General features: G+C 40.0%; 1 protein-coding gene across 16 annotated transcripts in view; it reads left to right on the top strand.

Moving 5' to 3' along the window:
* The window catches only part of KCNMA1 (potassium calcium-activated channel subfamily M alpha 1), a 437859-nt gene that overhangs the window by 357592 nt on the left and 60657 nt on the right, over window positions 1-19610 (top strand). For 9 of the 16 annotated variants that reach the window (XM_075841793.1, XM_075841786.1, XM_075841791.1 and 6 more), the window contains one exon: window positions 17583-17673. In XM_075841793.1, the coding sequence (XP_075697908.1) occupies window positions 17583-17673 (91 nt within the window). Of the gene's footprint in view, window positions 1-17537; window positions 17674-19610 lie in introns of all 16 variants that reach the window. The other 7 variants (XM_075841780.1, XM_075841781.1, XM_075841784.1 and 4 more) reach the window with 1 other exon arrangement.

The raw sequence follows: 19610 nt of genomic DNA, 5'->3' as shown, positions 1-19610 counted from the left end.
ATTGTACCAGTGATGTGACGATCACTGATTCAAATCCTCTAGGGGGACTAATAAGAAGTGTTAAAATAGTTAAATAACGTTTTCTGTAGTGTACAAAAAAAATACCAATAATTAAAAGTTTTTCAATCACACCCCACAAAGAATTGTTTTTCCGTTTCCCAGTACACTACATGGTACTTTAAATAGTGCCAACAAAAACTGCAACTCCCCCCGCAAAAAAAAAAAGTTTTCACACAACTCCATTGACTGAAAAATAAAAAAGTTATGGATAAAACGAAAAATGGCTATGGCGCAAAGGGGTTATTGGGTTATGAAAATGCTGGTTTGGCGCAAATAAAACTCAAATTTTGGTTGGCACTGCACTTTATGTAAAATAAAAAGAGTGCACGTGCGGTGTCACTAAATTGTTCATTCACTTTAGCACAGATAGACTGTGTGAGAATTTGATTACGAATGTGACGCAGTCCAGTCAGTGGCACAGGCAGCCTGTGTAAATGGCTGCTATGAACCTGCCTGGCACACTGTGACAGCACATCAGCACTGCAGAAAGTACAGTAGTGACAGTGACTGAGTCACAGGCTGTGTTTCTGTTTGTGAGAGTCAGACAGGCCCTACTCACACTATTTGTCACTCTCCCTTAATTCTTTCTAGCTATTAATTAAATCTAACTATCTATTCTCTTCTCCTCACACACTAGATTTCTGACACTATCTATGTCTGTGTATATTCCGTAATATATAATGGCACCATTCTGGGTTTGTCCCAATATAGCGACTATGACATCAAAGTGACCTCATCAATGGCTCAGAGGCTGAATGCAAGGCATTATGGGCTAGCCCACCTAGTCCTTGGTGTCATGTGATCCTCCTGCTCTATGCTTTTTCATGTTTCACGTGGCAGCGGCCATTTTTGCGAATCCGGTTTTGCGTGAATAGTTTCGCTCATCTCTAATACGCAGTGTTGATGTGAATCCAGCACTGGGATAAAGTACAGATGTTGCCAAGTTTATCTTGACTCTGATAACTTGCTGCCGTGATATCTCACTACAAAAGCCATTGAAAAGTCATTAAAAAAAGTCAAGTTAAAGTTTCTTGCCATTGTGTATTGCGTTGAAAGTCAAGATAAAGATGTCTACAGTAGAACACCTACTAGAAGCAGCATCAGCTTTTGCGCGTGTCTCTACCTCTCTGCTTCTGCTGCCTCTTCCTCACACTCCACTCTCCATAGACTTCTATGGGCAGCAGCTCTCAGTGAAGCTGAAAATCCTTCTCATCTCTGCCTCTCTAAAGATGGATTTTAGCAGTCAAGTATAAGTTATAGGGGGCAGAGGAGGGGGAAAAATTGTCTGATAAGTGGAGAAAGGGGAACTTTTCTGTAATAAGATAAATTGCAAAAATCCTTCTCTTCACTTGTACTGTTCATTTATGGAAAATGTGTTTAAATGACAGTGACTCTTTAAACATTTCAACCCACCTTCCTATTTAAAATGAGCTGAAGATTATTACATTTGTAATAAAAATTGTCTATCAACGCCAAAGGGGTAGGAGCGCTCGTTACAGCGCCATGGCCCCTTCACTGCAATATCAGGCACAGTGACATCCGTAAAAGTGAGTCTGTGCCTGGTACTTCTGCTCAACCACGCTCAGCCCTATATACTGGACCCTTGTGCAACACAGACTAAGTGGGCCCCTTTGCGGGGGAACTCACGGCGGCATTAAAATGGCAGAAAACTTCACTTTGTGCCCCCATAAAGAAGTTAGGCCCCCAGTTTGTACCACCATAAATTTAGTGCCCACTGTGCCACACAGCCCCCATCCCAGATAGTGCCACACAGACCCCCTCCCAGGTAGTGCCACACAGACCCCCTCCCAGGTAGTGCCACACATCCCCCCTCCCTGATGTGATGTCAGGGGCAAACCCAGAGCCATAGTCCCGGGCAGAGCGTTACTACTGCCTGGGAGTCTGCAGCCTAGTAAATGTCAAAGTAGGGAGATACCTCCCTGTTCTGCCATAGCATTCAATAGTATCTGCGTCCTAAGGATGCAGATACTATCGATGTGGCGTTGCTACCACTGTAGCTAGCGGGGCCACTGGGCATGGTGGGTCCGTGAGAGCGAGCAGCATGGGCCCCCTCATGCCACAGGCTCCGTAGCAGCCACTCCTAGACAGGAACACCCATTTGGAGCAGAATCTCGTCGCCAACACTCTGGCCAGGGATTCCACTCTTGGAGAAGCCATGACGTCAGTGTCAGCACCCAGCGGCAAAGTGGCCCCCCCGAAGAGTGGTGGGCCCCGGCACTTGCCCGGGTTTGCCAGGTTCTGACACCGGCCCTGCCCCCATATTCTGCTGATTGTGGGGAGTCTGACCCCTGCAACTCCCAGCAATTATAGTGATGGCCTACCCCAAGTATAGGCATGAATGTAATATCCTGGAAAACTTAATTAATTTGCTGTTATCTGTGTATACCATAGATATAACCAGATATAACCTCTAGTAGTTATGTATATGATCTTTCACTATGATACAATTAGTGTAACTACAAATTGCTTAATATTAAGTACATAGCAATAATTGGCCAAACTGATACAATGGCATATAAATGCTTAACAGGGGCATCCCAGCTCGCAAGAAGCCTCTTATTTAATTTGGAAGGAAATAAAATGCCACCATTTAAGAGCTTTGTGTATATATTGCTAAAACACTGACATAAAATGAAGAATAGAGAATCAAAGCATTTGTATATTTTACAATCGCGGGTTCCAAGACTTTATTAATGACTTTGTATCATTGCCCTATTAAGCTTTCAGATTATGTTTTAATTGTTCATGTTATATTACCCTAATGGGTCTTTGAGACAAGTGAACAGCAGTGAATCAGAATGTTCCACGTGGATTTCTATATGTCAAGGTTCCTCCGAATATTGCTCAGAAATCTCTATGCCAGGAGTTTTGTTCTTAAAGGAGCGCTCCACTTTTTTGATTTTATTTCCCCTTCCATTTGGACATTGGTGGGGCGCTGGGTGCAGAAATACTTACCGATCAGTGCATCACGTGATCGCCACCCACATGATCTTCATTCTGACCTGGTCTGGAATCACTGCGCTTTTGAGAAAACCGGAACTCAGGCTCTCAATGCATTCCTACGGGAGCCAGAACGAGGCATGAGATTAAATATTATGTATTGATTTTACCTTAATCATTTTTGTTTTAAATTTGTTCCATCCCCTATTTGGGTTATTATGGGCGGCACTCAATCTTTTAGATCTTATGGATCACCATAGGTTTCTCTTTGGAGTAAAGTTGTGTATTGCATGCCATATCTTTACTACCTATTCTGACGGAAAAAAAACACTTTTTATGTTTCATAAGGCTCGGATGCCCAACTTGTGCTATATTATTTCACCCAAAACAATCTAGAAGTAGGTTTTCTGAACATAAAATGATGATACGAAGGGCAGAGTATTTAGGTTACAGATAGAAGCAGCTTGCTGTTGTACCAACCCTGCCCCATTACAAATGATGCATGGCGTTTGGTAGGAGATTGAATAAGACTGGCAGCGCACGGGTACAGTGAACTGAGCTTCAGGTCCTTTAATCCCTGTAGGAAACGGCTCATGAGAAAAGTACAGGGAAAAAGCAAGCTGGAGATTGATGGCTCTACCAACATATACTAATAGGTAGGTGCAGAGCCTGGAAGTGAAATGGAGATGAGGAAAACGGCTCTGACAGACAGGAGATAGGTGGAGAACCTAGAGAAAAAAACAGTCCCCGAGTTAGATAGCAAGCTGATGGACCAGGAGAGGTGAATATCGGGGAGAGACAGATGGATGTACTGGGAAAGAGAGATATATATATGTATATATTGATAGAGATTACTAGTGATAGGCGTAGAATTACCCAGTGATATATACAAGAGGCTAATCAAGACCAAGGAGAGCAAGACAGAAGAACTCGGAGCAATGGTTGATCTTAATCTAGCAGACAGCGCCGGCTGAGACGTAGGGATTAGATGAGACAGAGAGAGATGGTCGACTTGTGACTGACAAGGACAGATGTGTATGGCGCATAGGAAAGCAAAGCAATGTACAAAATCAATGACGCCATTCTTATCACCTGACTTAATGGAAAACACTTAAAGTACAGTGCTAGAGTTTTGAAGGAGTTCACTTAGAATTAGAAAGGATTTGTAATGCGGCTGCTTACCTGTTATTTGACCTTGCACTGAGCCGTTCATCTGGGTTGCCATCTATATGTCGTTTTGTATGTATTGTTTTATCTGCCCATATACTCATCATTCTTCATACAGTTCTCCTAGTGGCAAGAAATTTCCTTTTTAGTATTTGTTTTTCAGGTTTTTTTGTATTTCGATGTAATAAAATGATAATAATATTCCCTAATACTATTAAAATGCACCATTGCCATCAGCTGTAGTCATGACAGTCCCTTTAATGTCTTCTCTTCTGGGCTTACTTGACCTGGTAAGGGATTGTAAAGAAAGCAAAGTAATAGGGAAAATACCTTGGATAAAGAATGCATTAAGGAGCCATCACTTGCTTTGCCCAGAAACGGAGAGACAGGGGCCGTCTGGGCTCTTCCAATTCCACAGTGAAGCTGCCACACTGAGTCTCCTCCTAACCCGGCTTCCTGGGTTTGACAAGGGGCAGATGAGACTAGGAGTTATCGTGCCGGGTTTTAAGTCTTTGCGGCAGCTGACGGCTGCAATAAGCATCCTTGGATGGCTCAGAGCTAACAGCACAAAGGTTGAAGCTGAATTTTCTTAGCAAGTCCCATATTAACCCTTTTGTCACAAGAGGAAGTCAACGAAATCTTTTTGGTTTCCGTGCATAAGAGTTTTAGGTTCAGTTTATTGAGATTTTTCTTTTCTTTCTGTTCAGTGAAAGATTTCTTCTTTACTCTCGTATGGAATCTGACCTAAGACTTAAAAGATTCAAATATATCTGTATACAGTAAAATGTGACAGGAACGACTATTAACCCCTTAATGACCCGGCCTAAAAACTCATCAATGACTAGCTAATTTTTTTTCGTTTTGGCCTCTCTTCCTTTCAGCAGCCATAACTTTTATTTTTTTCATTGACGTGGCCGTATGAGGCCATTTTTTATATGTGGTAAGAAATTATTTTTTTTTTCCTGTGCAATTTGTGAGTACAAAAAACTTACTGTGAAAGTTGTGTCATTTATTTTCGGCATTGTTTTTTGGTTTATTTTTTTATCTTGTTCACGTTTCAAGCTAAATAACTTGTTTAATTAATTCTTCAGGTTATTACATTCGTGTAGATAAATAATATGTGTAGGTTTTTTGTTTCTATGTAATGTATGGACAATAAAATATATTTTATGCTGAAATTTTTTTAATTTTTTTGGACTTTTTTATATATTGTATTTTTTTAAATCCCATGAAAGGATAACTTTTTTACAACTTTATTTTTTACTTATCATGTATTAGATACTCCTGTATGCTAATACATTATACTGTGTCACTATGACACCGGCTGATGTTAGGGTAACATTAAGTGTGACCTAACAGCAGGCAAACTGAACAGACAGCCCTGGGGTTCTTTCTAGGTCCCCAGGTCTGACTGCAGAGTGTACCCCCAGTAGTAGCATCACCGGAAAGCGAAGATTGTAGCCCCCTGTGAATATACAGGGATCAAAGGGTTAAACCGCTGGGGTCAGAGTTTTTTTTCTGATTCCAGCTGTATTCAGCAGTCTCCTCTGAGTTCAGAAAATGTTAGTTACAGCTCCTGCTTAGAGAATGAGCGCTCACTGGAGCTTTAGAAGCCTTTTCTACAGCAACGCCAAAAGACTTTGCTGTAGACTGAGGACCCGCACCGCCCGCCGTCAAAAGACAGTGGGTGGTTTACTCCACTTCAAGTTTTTCCACAACCCTACTAGACATTTGTGTTTATTGTCTTGTTCGCACTATAGAGACATGGCAGTTCATTTTAAATCTGTTGGTTGTAAAGAAAATGTACACCTTTATGGTAATGTAACTGTTACCAATGACTGCACACATTTCCTGCTCTTAGAAACTATTTCCGTTTTAGCTACAACAGAGTTACACATTGCTTGAAACTTTCTAAATATCCTGAAAGGACAATACCTTTTTGTTAGAAGTCTTTTGTTAAAAGTCTACTCAGAACCCCAGCAATCAGCTGTAATTCATGCAGGAAACCAGCAGCAATTGTTCAGTTTCCCTGCAGCACCATCACAGGAGAAACAAAGTATTGCACAATTTTCATTAAAACCCATAGGCTATTTGTGTAATGTGTGAACATGCTGGGTCCTCCAGAACGCTCTCTATAGCTTCTCTCCGTTCTGGATACTGAACAAGAGACTCTTTTTGCTAACCTAGAATTCCATAATAGAGTATTTGAAAAGGTTTTTTTTTTTTTTAAATCAGGCAGCCTCTTTATGGCTTGTTTGAAAATAAATGCAACTTTAAATTTCGTGACCTTAAATTAATTGTGTGATTAGTTTTATTTTAATATTTATTGCCATGCTAGGTGATTTGATGTAGAAATCAAACGAAAAATAAATAAATAAATTTGGTGATCACTTTCATTAGATCAATTACATAAAATTTTGTTAAATGTCTCTGCTTACTGATGTGATTAATCTAATGAGAAAATCACTGATGTATCCTTAATGGAATTATTGTAATGCAAGTCTTCCTTGTCTTGTATCTAGACCTGAGATCCATGTTGTCCTTCTGTTAACTTGTAGAAGAAAACTATAATTTCAAAAAATTAATTTCAATTTTAATAGGCCCTGTCTTGTTTTCCCGTTATTCTGCTAATTGTAATATTTTTTGTCTCTCCCTCTTCAGCCACAAAGAAAGAAGCTAGATTAAGTGTCCACAGAATGTCATTTGTTCCCCAGAATGCCACATCCAACTCTATGCCCGGCTCTAAACTCAGCCTGGAGCAACAAGATCCTATTCCTCTTGTAAATAATCGCAAAGGAAGCCTTTTTTTACCAAGTGATCCCCCTCTGCTGCACCTGCAGTTACTGGGCTCCTCAGATACAGGAAACTCTACCAATCTCAGGTTGCAGCGGGCACTGAGCCTGCCAGGGAAATATCGTTATCACCCTAAGCAACCTGTGTTCAATCGAGAGCTATGTATGTAGATCCAGATTGTTATAACAAAAAATGACATTTGTGTGATCTACTGGTACTCCTGTTGAAATGATATCCTTTAATGTGGCATTATAAGATGGAACAACTAGAGGTTTAATTGCCATTCTCATTTACATTTCACGGTTTTACGGTATCTAAACTCAATATTTCTCACTTTTTCTCACTGTATCAGATTTCATAAATATTCTCCATTAAAGAGGACCTGTCACCTCTCTTGACATGTGTGTTTAAGTAAATAATTGTATTTCCCAGGAACAGCATTCAAGAGGAAAAGATCAGCACTCCTTGTGGAATTTGGAAAATAAATCTTCTTTATTTATTTAGATAGCCAGCGGAAGACACAATACATAAGATGTCCGTCCTCTCTGACGCGTTTCTAGCTCACAAGAGCCATTACTCATAGATACTATAGATGCTATGAGTAATGGCTCTTGTGAGCTAGAAACGCGTCACTTTAAACTGTTCAGCCTTCCGCTGGCTATCTAAATAAATAAAGAAGATTTGTTTTCCAAATTCCACAAGGAGTGCTGATCTTTTCCTCTTGAATGCTGTTCCTATAGCGTGGAGATCAATGTCTTCTTCGTGCACCTGGGAGGGTGAGCTGACATTTCTATTCATTTATTATTTCCCATGAACAACTTCTGTTAGAACTCTGTATTGCTCTGTTCCTCTGTTAATCCTCGTAACTTTTTTTTTAAATAAATTGACAACTATGTATTACCAGTTTGGGGTGTATAACTACACGGACTGACAACGTCCAATCAGTACTGACTGTGTAGGGACACACCCCTTTGTCAAAGGAAATGGTAATAGCCAATTGTCAATTTATTTATACTATTCTAGAAGGAATAAGAGAGGAACGGCATAACGCCGAGTTCTAAGAAAATCTGTTTTATAATTGCAATTTCATGTAGTATAAGTATTTACTAAAATAGACGTATGCCGGGAGTGGAGACAGGTCCTCTTTAAGTCTCCGTTATGTTGTTAACTTGAAACAAACATTCAGAATTTTCATACCTAGTTTGTATGACCATTCATTGGGGTAGTCACAAAGCCGAAGCAATGACGTAACTTATCATGGAGCATTGATGTAATGCCACAACAGAGATGACGTCATTCCAAGAGGAGTATTATGACTACTGATAATGTTTATTAAAACGTGTGGCATTTTTCAGCTGTTGTGACTAACAATCTTAACATTTTGCTAGCACCACCGAACCGGAAGACATTCAAGTGCTTTCAGTCTTCCTTTACAAGGGCCGGTTGACATCCGAGGTTCAGGTACCGTTCATTGGTTATGTTTAACCTTTCGGAAACGTAAAGTTGCTGGTTTTTTTTCACGGAAGCAATAGAGTAGTCAACTACGCTATTGTTTCCTTAAAAAAACTTTTCACAAACAAGCTGAAAAAAACTGAAACGGAAGCATTACCATTGAAATCAATGGTAATGCAAACAGAAGCTATAGTTTCCGTTCAGTTTTCCGTTCATCGGTTCCTCTGACGAAAAAGGTTGAACGGAACCAATGAATAGAACGGTGCTGTGAACAGGCCCTAAGGAAAACACATATAGACAAATCCCCTTCTAAGCCCTAAATATACATTTTAAAAAATAAAACTATATAGAAGCAAAATCGTCAAATTCTAAATTCAAAGCGAACATCCACTTTTGACACCAATCTGTTTTTATTAGTCTAAATGGATGCTAAATTCTGTACTGATTCATTTCTTGATAGATCTTTAGAGTGGTGAAAGCGCAGTATTTTTTTGTTACAATGCTTCCAAACCCGTGTATAAAAATTTAGATAAATTTCTGTTCATATGCAGCCACCACTAGAGGGAGTTTATTGTATACTGTTTTATTATTGAGTTTAATGTATAAACATTATACAAAAAAGCTCCCCCTAGTGGAAGCTGCAGTTAGCCAGAATTCTATCATGTAACTGTAGGTCTATACAGGGATATGGAGCTCAGTATCTGAAAAAAATTAATCTTCAGCCACTAGAAAGATAGATTAAAAAAATTATAAACAGAATTTTGGACCTATAATTGATGTGGTGTTAAAAGGTGGTCATTTGCTTTAAGATGAGATACATACTCAGAGGAAAAAGGACAGGTTTGGATTTTAGAGTTGAATGTACCTGACAATGCAAGATAATGCAATAACTCATAATTACAGCCGTCTTTATCTTGACTTTTAACACATTAAATACAGTGACAAGATCCTTTATCTTGACTTTCTATGACTTTTCAATGGCTTTTGTTGTGTGATATCACGCTGCAGCAAGTTATCACAGTCAAGATAAAGATGGCTACATGCGTATGTTGTAGGAATCGTCTTGCTTTCTTGTAATTACATATATTTGTGAAGTTTACGTGTATTTCTCTATCCATTTTATGAATTCATTGGTCGAGGTTGGATAGAAATGACATTTACTATAATGTTTGGATCGACAATGCATATAACCAGTACTCACTAATTTGTGGCTGTATAGGAGAAGTATGTAACTAGGATCATTTTCTTTTTTCGTCAGTATCTGTTACTTAACCCCTTCCCGCCGCAGCCATTTTTCAGATTTTCATTTTCGTTTTTTCCTCCCCACCTTCCAAAAGCCATAACTTTTTTATTTTTCCGTCGATATAGTCCTATGAGGGCTTGATTTTTGCGGGACGAGTTGTAGTTTTTCATAGCACCATTTATTGTGCCATATAATGTACTAGGAAACGGGAAAAAAATTAATTGTGGGGTAGAAAATTTAAAAAAAACAGCGATTCCTCCATTTTTTTTGCGCTTCGTTTTTACGGAATTCACTGTGCAATTAAAACATAATGTTAACTCTATTCTGTGGGTCAATACGATTACGGCGATACCAAATATTTATAGAATTTTTTTCTATATTTTACTACTTTTACAAGTAAAAACCTAAGTGTAAAAAATAAAATTTATTTTGTGTCGCCAAATTCCGGGAGCCGTAACTTTTTTATTTTTCCGTCGATTAAGTGATATGAGGGTTTATTTTTTGCGGGAAAAGCTGTAGTTTTTAATGATACCATTTTGGGGTACATGCAACATTTTGATCACTTTTTATTTCATTGTTTGTAGGAGATGAGGTGACCAAAAAATAGAGATTCTGGCGGTTAAATTTTTTTCTTTTACGGCGTTCACCGTGCGGGTTAAATAATGATATATTGTAATAGTTCAGACTTTTACGGACGCAGCGATACCAATTATGTTTATTTATTTAATTTTTTACTATGCTCTAGGGGGAAAATGGGAAAAGTTTGTTTTTTTTACTTTTAATATTTTTTTAAATTTTAGTTTTTACAGCGGACACCTTCATCGTATGGTGCGGCTTCACTCCGTGAGCCTGTTCCATACTTCCCCTACCCGACTTTGACGTTATCTACAGGGGGGTCTGTATGGCTTTATCTACAGGGGGCTGTATGGCGTTATCTACAGGGGGGATTTGGGGCTGTAAGACGTTATCTACAGGTGGGCTGTATGGCATTATCTACAGGGGGGATTTGGGGCTGTAAGACGTTATCTACAGGTGGGCTGTATGGCATTATCTACAGGGGGGGCTGTATGGCGTTATCTACAGGGGGTCTGTATGGCGTTATCTACAGGGGGGACTCTGGCGTTATCTACAGGGGGTGTCTGTATGGCGTTATCTACAGGGGGGCTGTATGGCGTTATCTACAGGGGGAATTTGGGGCTGTAAGACGTTATCTACAGGGGGGCTGTATGGCGTTATCTACAGGGGGGGCTGTATGGCGTTATCTACAGGGGGGCTGTATGGCGTTATCTACAGTGGGGATTTGGGGCTGTAAGACGTTATCTACAGGGGGGCTGTAAGGCATTATCTACAGGGGGCTGTGTATGGCGCTATCTACAGGAGGCTGTGTATGGTTCTATCTATAGGGGGTGCTGTGTGGTGGAATCTATAGGGAGGCACTATCTACAAGGGGGGGTTGTGTGATACCCAGCGGAGGGGGGCCCCAGTCAAAAGTTTGCTATGGGGCCCAGTCTTTCCTAGTTACGCCCTGCCCCCCACCATCACTGAAACAAAGAGTGCAGAAACGCTCAGCTGACTCACAGATTCAAACTTTTAATATGTTTCTATAACATATCAAAAGTTTGCTGGAAGTGCAGTTACTGTTTAAGAATTTGTTTATCAAGCAGCACATGATGTCCTTGTTTTTAGAAAACTTTGTTATGTCAGGCTATGTTCACACACAAATTCAAAAACGTCTGAAAATACGGAGCTGATTACAGCTCCTGATTTTCAGATGTTTTTTAAGCCACTCGCGATTTTCCCTGCGTTTTTTACGGACGTTTTTGGAGCTGTTTTCTAAAGAGTCAATGAAAAACGTCCCAAGAAGTGACCTGCACTTCTTTTTCATGGCTGTTTTTTTACGAGGCCATTTTTCAAAACGGCCACGTAAAAAAACGGCCCATCGGAACAGAACAGCGTTTTTCCCATTGAAATCAATGGGCAGATGTTCGAAGGCGTTCTGCTTCCGATTTTTCGGCCGTTTTTCGGGGATTTACGGCCCGAAAAACGGCTGAAAATAGGCCGTGTGAACATACCATCAAGGATTAAAAAAGAAAAAAAACAACATGTGTGAGATGGACCAGATCACCTTTGCGTTCATCTCCAGGGCTTAGGGGGACTTCAAAATGTTTTGTGACGACCCTGACTTTTATTTAATGGGGTATTCACTCTTAGAATGTTATGGCACATAACTAGTATATGTCATATCATTCTGTTCGATAAGGTTATGAATGGGGCTGTGCTAAGTTCCCTGCACATTGGGTGGCTGAGAGCCTTACTGTGCAGGGAAACACACAATTCTAAAGATAGTGAGGTCCTGGCAGTCAAACCCCCACTGATCAGTAAGTGATGGCATATCCTAGCAATATGCCATTACTTACTATTGTGGTATAAGATGTGTCCTAGGTTGTATACAGCCTCCTGCAAGAGATGTCACGGGTAAGATGGCACGAAGGGAGGTGATGATATAAAGTAGTGTTAAAAAAAATAGCAGTGAGTTTAAAAAAGAACAAACTCATTATAACAATTTTTATTTGCCTAAATGCTAATGCACTGGAAATACTACACATTCAATTCCAAATCAGAACAACCACATTTATCCAGTTTGTGTTAATTCTTTACAGAAAGTAAAGAAAAAGGAATATAGGCTGTTCAAAAAAATAGCAGTGCCAGCATTTTCTTTAAAAACTCGAAAATGTAATGTATAAACTGAGAAAATGTTCCCGATTTCACGTTACTGAACTAATATTTAGTGGCATAACCATTGTTTCTGAGAACTGCTTGACATCTGGAGTCAACCAACCTCTGGCCCCTCTGAACAGGTATTTATTCCAGTCCAGGAAGATTGGACGACATTCCACAGTTCTGCATTTTTGATGTCACCCCACAAGTTCTCTATGGGATTGAGGTCGGGGGATGGGGCTGCCACTCCATTACCTCAATCCTGTTTGTCTGTAACCAAGATGTTGTTCACTTACTGGTGTGTTTGGGTCATTGTCGTGTTGAAACACCCATTTCAAGGGCATTTCTTTTTCGGCATAGGGCAACGTGATCTCCTCAAGAATTTTGATATATTCAAACTAATCCATGATCCCTTGTATGCGATAAATAGGCCCAACACCATGGTATGAGAAACATTTCCATATCATGATTTTTGCAGCACCTTGCTTTACTGTCCTCACAGTGTCCTGTGGCTTGTATCCAGTGCTCGGGGGTCGTCTGACATACTGTCTGCGGCCACTAGACCCAAAAAGAACAATTCTGCTTTCATCAGTCCACAAAATGTTGCACCATTTCTCTTTGGGCCAGTCAATGTGTTCTTTGGCAAATTTCAACCTATTCAGGACATGTTTTTTCTTTAACAACGGGACTTTGCGGGGAGTTCTTGCTCGTAACTTACGTTGTTAGTTATTACATTTTCGCCCGCCAACTACCAAGGGTCTCTCTGTGTCTCTTTGCTTGCTCTTAACTTGACTTCACTTAATCGTTTTCTGATTGTAGCAGAACTCACTGGTAACTTCACTAATTCTTAGAATTTTTTGGAGGTGATCATTGTCTGAGCCTTTGCAATTTTGGCTAATCTCCGATCCATTCGAGCACTAGTTCCCGCTTCCTTCCGCGTCTTTCAGGTTTTGGTTGCCACTTCAAGGCATTTGAGATAATTTGAGCAGCCTATAATTTGCTGCACTTCTCTATATGTTTTTCCGTCTCCAATCAACTTTTTAACCGAAATACATTTTTCATCAGAACAATGTTTGGAACGACCCATTTTCCCCAGTATTTCAGAAGGAAATGCCCTATAACCAACATGTGCCACATTTGCCACCCTCCTACCTTACATAAGGGTCAAAATTGACACCTGTTATTCCACAGAACGAATGACTTCACCAATTGAACTCCTCACTGCTATTATTTTGAACAAGCCCCTTTCAATTAATGATTCAATTACTTAGAATGAGCGACACGCATGTCCTAATTGTTGGCTCTGTTTTTTTTCTAATACTCTACTAGACTTACAAGTCAACTATTTGCTATGTAGAAATATCACTTCATCCAAAAACATTGATTTATCAGGTTAATGATGTTGAACTGCTATTTTTTTAAACACTACTGTAGTTGCGAGCTCAAACTATTATTTTCAGACCAGTGCTGCCACACATTTACTCAGATCTTCCCAATGTTGGAGGCGCAGTGTGACTTGGCTCAGGCAGGTGATGATGGTTGGCTTGCTGAACACTGTTGCAGATAGGGACAAGGGTCCTCCCTGCCTGATAAAATGGTTGGTCTGGGAATTAGGCCTAGTAGACCACAAATAAAAGGGCTGCTCACTTGCTGTTTGTGGGCAGGTTCATGCCCTCACCCACCACTGCTCACACATGATGGGCACATACACAATGGGGAGACTCCTGTCTACCAACCACAGATCGCTCTTCAGGACCTTTACCACAGGATCAATGATCAGCGCCGTAGTTTCCAGCAACTTTCTCAACAGCGCTCCAAACTCCTCCGCGGCTTCAACAATTCTCTACATCACATGTCACTCCAAAATTACGCACCGCGGGTCAATTTTGGCTCGGAAATCTTACGCAGCATGTGGATGAGATTTGTTAAATCTCATCCACTATGCTGCTACTGTACTCTGCTGCGTTTTTTCCGGCCGAATGTCGGACGGAGAAAACGCGGCATTTCCGGAGCGTGTGGACGAGCCATTAAAAGAAAATGTATTCTTCAGAATTCCATTTTTAGATGAATATAATATCAGGATTATGTATGACAATGTTTGAAGTCAGCTGTTATGAAGGGGCAAAACACAGTCAAAATTACACACGAGCCGTACCTCCCAGTGCCTAGTAAATTTAGGAACCTGCAAACCAACCGCCATGTTGCCTGTAAACGGGGCCACAACATTACAGTGTAAATAATGTTAAACAACATTACATAAGTGCTATACATAGTGGCCGGACTGACTACTCTCCTCTGCAACGCCACCTAGTGGGAAAATCAGAAGAAAACAGCAGAGAATAGCACAAAGTTGATGGCACAGTGCATACTGTATTTGTGTATATATATATATATATATATATATATATATATATATATATATATATATATATATATGTATACTAGTGCCACAGATTGCCTGAAATACCTTTTAAACTTGGGTATTTATCTCCCATATTTTGCAGTGGTAAAACTCCTTAAATATGATGTTCTTCTTTACCCGTTTATTTTTAGTTATTTCTGGAATCCAGTAAAAAAAACAATATTAAAGGTATACCTCTCTCAAACATACTCGTACAAAGATAGAAAAAAAGAAAGAGAACGGCGCTCCTCTAAGGTGATAACGTTGAGATCAAAGAGATGCAGTAGGTAGCAAATAGAATAGAGCTCACCTTGGTAAGTTGTGCAGTGTCGCTAGCACAACTTAACTTTGTAGCTTGAAGGTAATTTTACCCTTTCGGGCTTAGTCACACTGTGCTTGCCTCTGGAGCCGTAACCGCATCGAGTGGATTCATCTCAGGAATCTTCTTCCTCGTGGTTTTGGAATAAAGCAAACTTTGAAGAAAAAAAAGTCTCCTATCCACGGGCACTCAAGTGTGAATAGATTGTTTCTTCCACTAAATCGTCAGTAATGAAGCAACGATTTTATTTGAATTACATATGCCTGACGAAGACCACAGTGCGTGGTCGAAACGCTTTGCAGCACAGTCCATTTATTATTTTATCTGTAATTCAAATAAAATCGTTGCTTCATTACTGACGATTTTGTGGAAGAAACAATCTATTCACACTTGAGCGCCCGTAGATAGGAGCCTTTTTTTTCTTCAAAGTTTGCTTTTTTCTCTCAAACATACATAATATGATCTGGGGCATGATCTGTAGGTATAATTTGGCACTTGCTTTCCTAATATTGACCGGCAACTATGTGATTCGGTGTGTGCGGTGTTCCCCTTTTTCTCTTTGATCGATATGCTTGGTGATTCTCAGCCTGCCTAAAAAAATTTTTTATATATAAAAAAAATTTAAATAAATAATTGTCATCATGTTATCTTACAGAACATGCTAACAACGTCAATTTCCATACTTGATGGGCAGAACTGTGTTCTCCAGTCATGTCTGTTTTGGGAAATACTTATTTTCCCCCTGGAAATGTATGAATTAGTTGACAACTTGGCATTGCCATTCCCCATGTGCCCTTTTGATGGAATAATGGAATGCCCAGTTTTCAATATATTCATAAATTTCCAGGAGGAATAACAGAGGAGCGGCACAATGCACAGTTCTAAGAAAATATTTTTCAGAATTGTTAGTACATGGGGAATTCAAATGTTTACCAAAGCAAACATGCCAGGAGAGCTGACCGGTCTCGTTCAAAGACCATTATTCAGAACCACGGAAAGTTCCATCTGAGAGTGATTGCCACCAGTGAGTACATCCAGTAGTTGCACAAGGAAATGCACTACCGGAAACCCTTATTATAAAAGTGAGATTGACGAGATATAAGGTTACAGTAATTGACAACTATTGCTTAAAAAAACATGTTGAATCGAAAGCAATGTTCACGCGTATTCAGTTGGTCCAGTTATGAAAAGGAGCTTTTGCTGTATACTTGAGTGTAACCGTTCACCTGATGTTGATGTTTTTCCAGGAATATAGCATTCATTTATCCATTCTCCTTTACACGCTACTGATCAATTCTTGCTTACTGCTGGGTTCCAGTTCTTTGTTAACAGCAACCACTTTCTTTCAACCACAGACCATTAACAGGTTAACAGACCCTTAAATTGTTCGGCAGAGCCCTGAAATGAAGTCTATGCTAATCCAATACATTTCAGACCCCTTGAGGGTTTAATTAATAGAACAAACAGCTAACAGTACATGTCTAGAAATACAGTAGGGGAGGAGGTAATTGAAGATTAGTTTGGAGGCTTCCCAGGATAGAATTAGCATGTAGGATAACAATTCACGTTGTTTAATGGGGAGTGAAAAGGCAAATAACGTGTTACTGTAAAGGGAAACACACTTAGCAACTTATAGATCCATAATCAGAATATTCACCCCATACTTCCATGTCCGTCACCCGGTAGGGGACGCCGTATTTGACCTATATGATTTACCGGAACATATAACATGGTCGCACTATTAAAAGAAAACGTATTCTTCAGAATTCCATTTCTAGATGAATATAATATGAGGATTAGGTATGACAATGTTAGAAGTCAGCAGTTGAACTCAATTTAATTAACCATTGCCGAAGAGTGAGAGGCTATAACATCAAGTCGTCTTTACCATTCTTATATACACTTTGATATCTAACGGATTATCAGTTGACAGGATCTTAAACTAATATGGGAGAAGGTGGATTGACCTTGACAATTTAACATGGAGCTACATTGTGACCGGCTTACTGTTTATCTTAGATCAGAAGACTCCATGTGACTCCTAGTAATTCATTTGTCCAACCAAGTTAGGTGTTGCATTTGTGGTTAGCGATTACTCGGTAACACATTAGGGGTGCGCAACTTTTCATACGTTCACGAGCTACAAGAGGGAATCCTGCATGAATTAAATGTTGTATTTTTTTTTTAGTCCTCCCAGCAAGTAAATGTTCGGGCTTTAACCCTCACCCTGACCCACCCTGACCCCTCAGGCCAATTTCTGCTTTCTCGGTGTGCTTTGTGTCCTCACAATTAACAGCTTCCGTCCTTCTCATTGTAGGCTAGTGGTGGTGGAGCTGTGAGTGGCTGACTCGTTACATGTTTTGTCTGTATTCCTTTCACCTCTGGTCTTCTTCTGTTAGTTTCTTGTTGTGTTCTGTCTACAGTCCTCCTCACTCTCCCCTGCCTGACCGCTTTGCCTGTGTTTGCAGTTGAAGATGAGCATCCATCAGCACTGTCACCTAAAAAAAAGCAAAGGAATGGAGGAATGAGGCACTCTCCTAATTCTTCACCCAACATGAGGTAAGAATGCAACAGAAGTGATCCCAAAAAAAACTGTAATTTATGTCTCCTCCAAAACTTGATGTATTTGCTGTAATGTGTTCTATGATTTAGCAGTTGGCAAAGTTGAACAAAAATTATATTAAAGTGGAACTCTGGAATTAGGATAGTTTGCAATGTCCTAATGTATTAATGGTAATATTTCTAAACAGACATAGATCGGGACAGATATGTGAATTGCTTTAGCTCACATCCCATAAGCAGACCAGGGAATTATTATTACTATGGTATGGCAGAAGAAGAACTTGAAGCTCCGTGGCCCCGATACAAAATATTCAACAGTGCCCCCAACTACCATATGCATTTATAATACCGGTGTCTTCTTATAGGGAGAAGTGGCCTTTTGGTCCCCTTAGACACCAAGGCCAGGGTACAACTGCCACCCCTGCCCCCCTAGCTACACCACTCTAAGTGTTCAAATATGATAGTGATCCTGAATGTAAAATATTAAGGCCACATAGTGGTGGTTTGATGTAAAACATGTTGGATGTTAGTGAGGAGTTAAAGAGCTGTCCAAGGTACTGTAGATGTTTTCTCAGGCAGATCTGACAGCTGTCCATGGTGCTGAAGAGTTAGGCTCACTCTCGGTACACTAAGAACCTTAACTCTCTGTGCTGAGTTGAATGTCTTTAAAAGCCTGTTTTTACCCTTGGATAAAGTTTTTTTTCTTCCACAAAGCAGCAGGCAATGTGTCAGTATGTGTTTAAACCCTCGTCTCTATTTTACTGTTTCGAAATAAATGTTGCGGCTGAAGGAAAAAAATAAAAAATGAGAATGGGTGAAAAAAAAGCCAAAAAAAACCTGCAGGGTTGTTAGATGGCTTTTTAAAGCGTGAGTATTTATTCTGTCAGCATATCAGCAGGTAATGACAGAGCTGAAAAAACAATTTCTGTCATGGAAAACAATTTGAAAAAGCGTTTGAAAAATATGTCGTCTCTAAAGTGGGAGCGCTCTCCCCCCTCATCCTGTCCCTGTGTAGCTGCAAACAAGCGGTGGCACTAATGATAACATGAACCAATCAGCCGGCTCCCATGATATGCTAGCCTTAGGCTAGTTTCTCTTTGAAGCACTGCCTGTGAGTACAACTATCTGTTCATTGGGACTATGTTGAATGAATTAGTACAATCTGAGCCATACCTGAGAATTACCTTTCCTTTTATGCTGTCAATTGAAATCAAATCTTCATTAATTGATTTAGACGGCGAAGGGAGAGAAAAACTAATAACATGCGAGCTGTTCGTCTGAGGTTTTACTGAAGTTCTACCATGTAGCTGTGACGTGACAGTGCAGTAATTAGGACATTCAGAACTTTGTTGGGAGCTGTCGACAGGATAGGAAGTAAGAGAAGTGATGAGTTCCTTACAAATAAGCCATACTGCATTTAAATGACGTCTCAAAACTTGTCAGTGTGGCACATGGTTATTACATCCAGCATTTAAGCATAAAAATATGCTCGCTTCAGGCAAATAATAGATTGCCACTGCACTTTACAAATGAAATGTAGTCCTGTATCTTTTGATGTTTCCATAGTGTTAATATTAGGAGGTGTGTATTATTTTTCCTATATTTTGAAACAATACCCTATGGTAATTTGGCTGTAAATCTGCTAGTAGAGTCTTTTTGTCATTTTTTGTTTGGTTTTGTCATAGGTAAAAAAAAAAAAAAAGTTATCACATTAAGGCCCCATACACACGAACGTAAAAACGCCCGTAATCTCGGGCCCATAGACTTCAATTGGCAACGGGTACCTCCCCGTATGCTTACGGGAAGGTGCCCGGGTAGTTGAAAAATATAGAACATGTCCTATTTCAGGCCGTAATTACGGCACGGGCAGCCCATAGACGTCTATGGGGCTCCCGTAATTACGGGTGACTATGTGTGTGCACCCGTAATTACGG

The sequence above is a fragment of the Rhinoderma darwinii genome, chromosome 11, assembly GCF_050947455.1.
Source record: "Rhinoderma darwinii isolate aRhiDar2 chromosome 11, aRhiDar2.hap1, whole genome shotgun sequence".
Lineage (NCBI taxonomy): Eukaryota > Metazoa > Chordata > Amphibia > Anura > Rhinodermatidae > Rhinoderma > Rhinoderma darwinii.
Note: the sequence above shows the minus strand (reverse complement) of the source record. Positions and strands in the feature narration are given on the sequence as shown.